This window comes from Pundamilia nyererei, unplaced genomic scaffold (assembly GCF_000239375.1).
Source record: "Pundamilia nyererei isolate P.nyererei 1_Seehausen unplaced genomic scaffold, PunNye1.0 scaffold00146, whole genome shotgun sequence".
Lineage (NCBI taxonomy): Eukaryota > Metazoa > Chordata > Actinopteri > Cichliformes > Cichlidae > Pundamilia > Pundamilia nyererei.
Window position 1 is genome coordinate 684,263 of NW_005187547.1, and position 8,696 is coordinate 692,958.

The following is an 8,696-nucleotide window of genomic DNA, read 5'->3' on the forward strand; positions in this document are numbered from 1 at the left end:
CTGATGAGTCTTTTGTATCCAGTATTTAGGATGAAGGGTTAGTAAAGTGCCCATTCTGTTTGGACTACAGTATGAGCATTGGTCTGCAAAGTCCCTAAAGTTTATACAGGTCTGTTGTTTTGAGCCTCCAGATCCCACGTGGACAAGGTGATTCACCAACAAGCTTTTAACTTAGTCCTGTTATCACAAAACATCAACATTACTCATTCAGCTTAATGCATTATTAAAAACTGCACTAATAGGTTTTTTCTTCCAGATAAATTTAATTAACAGCTGTATGTTTGATATAGACTTATTGACACTTTTTGACTGTTTCTTTTTTTCTCCTTTTTTTTAGATTAAACCATTTCCACCAAATAGATTCATTGTGTCAGCTCGATTCCTGAAACCCATCAAGGAGCCATGCACCATATTGTAAGCTGAATTTTCATTTTTCAAGTTTTTAACTTCACTTTGGGAAAAAATCTTCTTAAATTGTCCCATTATTTTGGATTAAATACACAATATAAATATATGACCAATTTGGACATAGAAAAGAAGTAGATGTAGTAGATAGGTAGCGTAAGAAAAACTGGACTTGACAATGGAAACTGAAGCAGTTTGCACCAAAGTTCTGCCTTTTTTTTTTTTAACTGTGCATTTCCCTTCCATAGTGTGGTGGCAAATGGTGATATATTGAACTCCGCAGTGAGGCTGTTGGTCCACCAGAGGATACTGGGCCAGTTTGACAAGATACTAGAAATGATTACAGAGAAGATGGGTTTAAGAGTCCTCGGGGGAGTTAGAAGGTAGGTGGACAATTTCAAAAAACAAAAAACTGCATAAATGTACTGCATTTCTTTGCAAACTTTATTATATAAACTAATTTGCATCAGACTTTCAACACATGCACTTCCGTTACAGCACATTATTCCCAATTTCATATATTTGCATTATTGAATTTTGATTTGATTTTTGATCTCAAAATGTATTTACTACCGATGCTAAAACTGATTTTCTTTTGTTAAGTAAAAATATACACTACCAGTCAAAAATTTGGACACACCTTCTCATTCAGTTATATTGTAGGCATATGCTAAAGACACCAAATATAAGAATTTAAAATATAAAACATGTTTTGAGTTATTTAACTTTTTTGTTTACTATACAATTCCATATCTGTTCATTCATAGTGTTGATGCCTTCAGTGTGAATCTATAATGTAAATAGTCAGAAAAATAAAGAAAAACCATTAAATGTGAAGCTGTGTCTAAACTTTTAACTGGTAGTCTATCTGCTCTGACACTATATGAAACATACATTCTACTGGCACAACAAAAGTCGGTATGCTTCATTTTTCAACCAGCTCAATAAACGATCACATGGAGCCAGCACATGATGTAAACAATAAGGCTTTTGATTCTCTGTGTGTTCTAGTCTCTTTACCTATGAAGGCCAACAGGTGACTGAGGGGAATCAGCTAGAGAGTGGTCAGCTTTATGTGGCTGTGGGAAGAGAAAAGTTTAAGAAGCTTCCTTACAGTGATCTGCTCTTCACCAAACCCAGAGGGACGAGGCGAGTCAGAGGGTAAAGAAAGTAACACTTTATCTTAACACTGAGTGCTTGATTTAAAAACAAAAATGAAGACTTGACATTTACCAAACTGTCACACATCTAAGATCTGCAAAATGATGTCATTAGGTTTGAAATTTTGCATTTGATTTAGCCTGCATTAAAAATAAACACAAGCATTTCTACAATAGAATTGCACACGAATAGCAGTGAGTCATGAACACCGTTAATATCCATCACTATGTGTAGTCTTGAGTCATTCATGAAGAGCTGTGGAACTTTAAAAATAGAATACTATGGTGACCAGGGATGCTTCTTGGAAACCGTACAGTTTGTGTTTAGATCTTTTCCACTGGGGCAACTAATTACTCCTTTAGGGCTACAAAGCTGCTTTTAATTCCCTTGAAAACTACAATCCTCACGCATGTTCCATCTGTATGAAGGTGTTCTGTTTGAAATGATTATGATTACAGATAGATATTATAGGCACGTACACACAACTATGAAGAGCTGAATTATAGACAGACTAAAAAACAAACATAGATATTAGGAAGTTTGTGAACAGATGTTATTTAAGATAAGATAAGACAAGACTTTATTGATTCCACGATGGGGAGATTTTTGCGTTACCTCAGCTCAAGTACAGATATCAGAAGGAAAATACAAAAAATACAAATAAAATACAAACAAATAAAAAAAGAAGTAAGATAATGCACTATATACAATGGTAGCATACACAGTATGTGATTATGGATATGGTTGTGGAAATATGCAAGACATAAACTGTACAGCTTAAAATAACTTTTCTACCACTACTATTCCTATGTATAGACATGTACATGCACACACACGTACACACTAAATATACCTGCACATGTCATGTTCAAATGTATTACACTTCAATCCTTTATGTATAGGTTTCATGTATGTAAGTCAATATTCGTTAATCATTTTTGCAGTATCAAATATATATGTCAACACTTTTTGTCTGTTTTCTTTTTTTCACAGAATGAAATCTTATTCTTTGCCGCCCATCTACAGGTTCTCAAAACAGAGTGAAAATGTCAGTAGTCCAATATTTTGTGAGCTGTTATTTATTTATATTTTATAATCCAAAACTTTTCCAGGATTCTTTAACATGCAAAGCACAGAGAAAAGATTTTCTCTGAAAAATTCTGCTGGTTTAATTATTTAGGGATGGCTAGCAAATAATGATGTAAAAACATGGTGGTCTAGACTCCCCAGTCCTAAATTTTAAGCCTGAATTAAATTTAGGATCAAGTGGACTTGCAGAATTGTATTTCATTGTGAATATAAAATATTTAGTCATGTTTCTAAAAAAAACAAAACGTTATGGTTCATTTCAAAATCCCACCTTTGGATAAACTGATGCAGCAAACCCAAGATGTAAGTCTGTTTTTACTCTCCATCATCATGATTATGAGAAGTTTCTTACTAACTAAATCTGACTGCTACTTTCTGCAGGGTAAGTCGATGGTCCAGAGCAGTGACAGTGGAGATGGAGAGTCTCCTAAGGCCTCGCCTCCAAGCCACAACAAGGAACACCTGTCCTCCATTGTAAGAGAGATTTCTCAGGCCAGACTGCTCTCCTTAAAGAAGATTAAGAGCAGACAGAGCTTGACTCCTGGTGCATCTGACAATGGTAATGCAAAAACACGAAAAAGATCACCGTGAATAGAAGTGAAATTTTAATATCTACACCTGTTTGTTTTCATGGTGGCTATTAAGCTCAGCGGTGCTGTATTCATCCCGAAGTCAAAGAAAGGAAAGCATTGCTACTGTATATAGTATAGGTTTATATTTAAGGGTTACTTTGACTACACTGGATAAACAATATAGCAGTGAAATGCTGCTTTAATTAGTTTAATGTCATATCTCCTCTTGCTCATATTATTCTGGGGCTTGCATTTGTAATTATATCCTTAAGTAGTTTGCTTGTAATATATATTTAAACATGGAGTTATAATCAGTAGTATTTACTTGTTTCAACACCATCAAAAAAGTCACATTTTAATAAAAATGAGCTAGTGAAGGAAAATCATACAAAAGGAATCTAATCAAAGTTTGTTTGACATATTATTACCCAAGAACTAAAATAGTTTAGTTCATGGATAATAATATACCCAATAACCAATAGTTGGCAACACTCATGCTCCTGTGATTCTGTCATCATCATCACCACTTTCTGTATTCATTTTTCATCTATAGAGTATGGTAGATGTGTGCAAGTGGAAGGTATCAGAATAATCTACTTCTTTAAGAATTTGCCATCCCATGTTTCACAAGTGGTGTTTATGTGCTGCTGAGAGTTTAACATACACAAAAATATGATGTAATGCTTTGCCGCTGGAATCTTATGTAACCTGCTGCATTCATAAATGTCCACACAGTGGCACTGTTGCTCTGCAAAATATTTGCCATGAAATATTAAAAGTAGGTCTAACGTGATGACATTAACCTTTATTACAACAAACACATTACGTCATCTTCTTGTGATACGTATATAATAATGTCCTACAGAAAGTTTGGCACCTGCCATCCTTTTTTTTTTTTTTTTGGAAATTAGGAGGTTTTGCTGCTCTGGGACTCTTAATCTCATTATTATTATTATTCATCCATCTATCCATTCATCCATTGTCTTTATGATTATCAGTTTTTACAGTCAAAGGGAAGCAAATCATCTGCAGACTGCTGCTGACCTTGTTATAACTGATTCTGTGGTATGAACCACATTACGTCATGTTGGGGCTCTTAATAGATTTTGCCTGTTGGCTCTCTGGCAGGGGATTTGACAGCAGAACCCCCAAAAGAGCATGGAGAATTTGTGACTGTGGTTCAGAGGAGGTGGCTTTTTGCATCAAACGAGAGAACTGAGGAACGTGTGTGTGTGTGTGTGTGTGTGTGTGTGTGTGTGTGTGTGTGTGTGTGTGTGTGTGTGTGTGTGTGTGTGTGTGTTCTCTGTGTTGGTATGTTCATGTCTGCATTTGCAGCCTGTAATGTCACCCTCAAAATTGCCTGTATCAGATTGTGTGGCACGTCATATTACAGGCACAGAAAAGCATACTGCATTATTGGTCCCCTTGGATGACATTGAGCAAAAATTACATTAACAGACAGACATCTCAGAAAACAAAATCTGACATAAGACATCTTTAAATGGCTTTGAGGACATTTCACTTTCTCATGCAGTCCTCACCGTTTGACCTGTACAATGCTTTCTTAGTCCTTTCATGTTAGTGAGACACAATATTTTCCTTATTTGTTTGGTTTCATAGAAAGACGGAGTGTTTGTCTCTGTCCATGGTCCTGAATTCACTCTAAGCAGTATATTTAATTCCCAAAGACATCTTTATTCTTTTTATTTATTGTTTTTGTTTTTTTGTTTGTTTTGTTTTTTTGGTTCTCAAATGAAACATGAACAAATACTGGCTTACACAACAACAACAACAACAACAACAATAAAAATGTCCCTTTAGCCTACCATCTTAGGTAGGTTAAATTCAGTGTTGTGTTAGTATTTGGCTTTGCAACAGGAACACAGTGTTCATATCACCTTTTATGGTGATTGTAAGCAGCACAGAGGTGTTTGGTGTTATTTTCCCTTTGGGAAATCCTGCCCTGGCCGGGCATGAGGTAAATACACCCCGCTCTGGTGCCAAAAGGAACACAGCCAAAAGGTTGCCAGACTGGCAGAGGCTGTGGAAAGTACAAAGCATGAAACCCACACTTCAGATCTCTGATGTGTTGGAACATTGGAACCAAGACAAAAGATATTATATGATTATAAAAGCATCAATTCATTATAAATGTATTTGTCAAAGATGGCTTTGGATGAGGGATGAGACTGTAAGGACAAGCAAGCCGATGACAGCGGGAAAAAAGACAAACGAGACCGAGTGACCCTGTAACCGGAGATTCTCCCTCTGCAGTGCACTCACTGTGTTTACAACATGGAGTTTAGTTTTTGAGTGCGTGTGTCTGTGTGTGTGTTCACCAGTCCCCGTTACTCACAGTCTATTGTAAAGCCTTTACCTTTGCTGTTTCATTAGGGAACACAATGCTGAGTGAGAGCAGAGAGAAGGGAGAGGAGGTGTGACATCTCGTGCAGCAAACTTGGAATGAATGACATGAATTTGACCTTAATATAACAAAGAGACCCAGCTTAACCCTTGCATCCTGTTCAGGTCAAATGTAGCCTTTTTTGACATTTGACAGCAGAAAACGTACCCTAAATGTCATGCTTTTGACCTGGATTTTAAGACTTTTTATAAAGTGACCCAAAATACACGAGATGTATTTAAAAATTGTATTGTATAATATAAATTGTTGTACCCTGAGGCTGTTCAGGGTCAAATTTGACCCATACAATTGCAATTGATTTTGGATATATATCAATATTCACCAAAGTATTCCCAGCCAGCCAAGAGACTTAAGGTCAAATTTGCTAATGTCTTATGCCAGTGCCATCTGGGTTTTGGCATTAAAAAAGTACTCTTGGCATTGAGAGTGCAGTGATAAGATTGTTTGGAAGAGGTGGGAGCTCAAAGATTTTTGCACCAGAACCTGTTGTGTCGTATTTCTGGGATTTCCTTTCTCAAGTCATAAAATATAAAGAGGAGGATATTTAAATCAAGCATCATGCAGTTATGTAGTATGTAGGAAGCATATGTGAAAATGCCACATACGTAAGGTTTTAGTGGTTAGGCATAACAACTCCCAACAGTTCCAGAATGTTCTCGTGATTTCCGCTTTTGATAAAATATGTTTAAATTCATTATATTTGTTATGTTTTCATGTGTTGAGTAAAACAGGGCATGCTACTGTGTGATGGTAGATACCATCCAGTAGCCTAAACAATACATTCTTCCTGCTCTCTGAAACATTAATTAAGGATTATTAACATTATTGTTCATTTCAGAGATGCTATTTAGACATTCTAAATTGACCTGTAGTTCAAAACACACTTAATATGAGGGGAATTAACCCAGACTATACTGTGAAGGCATGAAACATAACCAGTATCTGTGGGTTAAAAGACTTAACCAGAAAGACACATGGCTTGCTGGTTTGGTCTTTATTATTCTTTTAAACTTATTGGTCCAATTTAGTCAGTGTTAGCCTTTTCTTTCAAAAACAGCTTGAATGGAAGCAATTAGCAGTTGTTGCTAGCCTCAAAATAGAAATGGGATGTTTATCAGTGTTCTCTTTCTTAAATGGCCTCTGTGGCCAATTCAGTTAATGGCTCTCCTGGGAAAAGAAGGGGAATGCAGCAGAACCAAAAGGGGAGACAAAGAAAAGCGTAACCGAAAAAGGAGAAAAGGATGTGTTTAGACAGGTGATTGGGGATAAAGAAGGAGAGAAGAGGGAATAAAAAGCTGAGATGATGAAGTGAGTAAAACATTATGGAGGTGGAGAAGGGAGGAAAAGGGAAAACAGGTGGAATCAAACAGTGAATTTGATGAATAACCAAGGGATGATGAAGCATGAGTACTGGATGGAATAAAAAAAAAAGCTCAGAGAGATATTAACGGGTAGAGGGATGGGTGGGGTTTGGATAATTGCCTTTCATTTGGATAATCTCTCCATTTAGAGTCATCAAAGCAGATTTTTAGTTGCCTGGGCCCCTCGCTGGCGCCAAATTGCTGCTCTGAAAATCAACAAAAGAGCCTTGTACTTCAAGAAGAAATTACTGATAAAAAGGTATGCACAAGAGGAGAGAGAGGAAAGGTAAAGGCAGAGCAGGGTTCTACTGATTATCTGAACTTTTACAGGCTGTGTACATGCCTACTTATTACATTAACACTGTTGGTGGGGGGTGGATGAGGCACTAATTATAGGGTCAGGTTTATTTTGTTCTCTAAAGAACTTTTTGTGTGATTAAATTTGTGGAATACTTTTAATCCAGGATGCTTTTTCTTGTAGGAAGAAATAATAGCAGACAATGCAATAAATAGTGGATGTGATGCAAGCTACAGTACAAATAATGATTAGAAGTGGAAGCCAAACATTGTTTTCCACTTTTCAGTTAGTTACTATAGGAAGTTACTATAGGAAAATTTGTGGAAAATCTGGATTCTTTGCAGCTTGAAACCCTCAGAAATAGGGTTAAAAAAAATGCATCAGCTTAGCTAAAAATGGGCTTTCTATTTCTACTTCTATTTACTTACAGAGCAGCCAATATTCCAACATGGTTCATCATGCCTTTTATTTAAAAATATAAATCTAGAGATGTTGAATTTCACACACATGATTTCTGCACTTGCATTAATACTTCAAGGGCATTCACTTTACACAGAACCTTCATGTCTGAATAGCATGGCTCCCTCCTTTTCTTGTACTTTATCTTTTTGAAGGTAGCAGAAGCCAGTTGAATTTCTGTTGTATTTAAGTGTGTTTTATGAAGGATGTACAGCATACATTTTCTCAAAAGGGCTTTGATTTGAAGTCAGTTTTAAATAAGAAAGGGAACAAAAACCATTCTTTGTATTATTTGAAAGTTGAATGTGAGAGAAATAAAAATTGCTGGACATGAGTGAGTGAGCTTGTGTGCATGTGTGTTTGTGTGATTATGCTTGTCTCTGCATGCCTTTGCGTATGCACAAGCCAACCAACCAGATCAAACCTCAGCCTCTGGTGTCATAAAATGTGATTCTGCTGGGGGGAATTAGCCCTGTTAGCATATGTATCTATAATGCTTGTCAGAGTGAAATAGGGTTCAAACCAGTGTTAGGAGGCAGGAGACATGTACACAAAGAGAGTGTGCAGCTCAAATCGTGTGCCTGTGTCAAAAAAGAGGCTAAGCAGTGAGGGATGAATGATGGCACCACTTTTTTTTTTCATTTGCTAAGTTCTGACAACGTGTGCTGTGTGTGTGCGCACACATGTCTGTTTTTATGTGCATTTGTGCACACGCTCATATGTCAAATTTCCGACATCACCGCCATGCTTGTCTGTTCTTCGTGGATTCTTCTATTCCTTTCATCTCCTTCCTTTTCACTACAGCAGAAAAGGCTTCTTCATGACCCATTGATGCAGGATTACTGGATTAAAGAGCAGGGAAGCTGTACTAATCTGCCACATTCATCTGTTAACAAGTGTTTTGGCTGTGACATACAACAGCACCG

General features: G+C 36.7%; 1 protein-coding gene across 1 annotated transcript in view; it reads left to right on the plus strand.

Moving 5' to 3' along the window:
* LOC102207544 (doublecortin domain-containing protein 2) overlaps window positions 1–8,696 on the plus strand; it is a gene marked incomplete at its 3' end in the record, with an annotated part of 18,212 nt that overhangs the window by 3,381 nt on the left and 6,135 nt on the right. Inside the window, exons 3-7 of the mRNA XM_005744637.2 lie at window positions 338–414; window positions 654–788; window positions 1,417–1,566; window positions 2,560–2,614; window positions 3,037–3,214. Of these exons, the coding sequence (XP_005744694.1) occupies window positions 338–414; window positions 654–788; window positions 1,417–1,566; window positions 2,560–2,614; window positions 3,037–3,214 (595 nt within the window). The remainder of the gene's footprint in view (window positions 1–337; window positions 415–653; window positions 789–1,416; window positions 1,567–2,559; window positions 2,615–3,036; window positions 3,215–8,696) is intronic.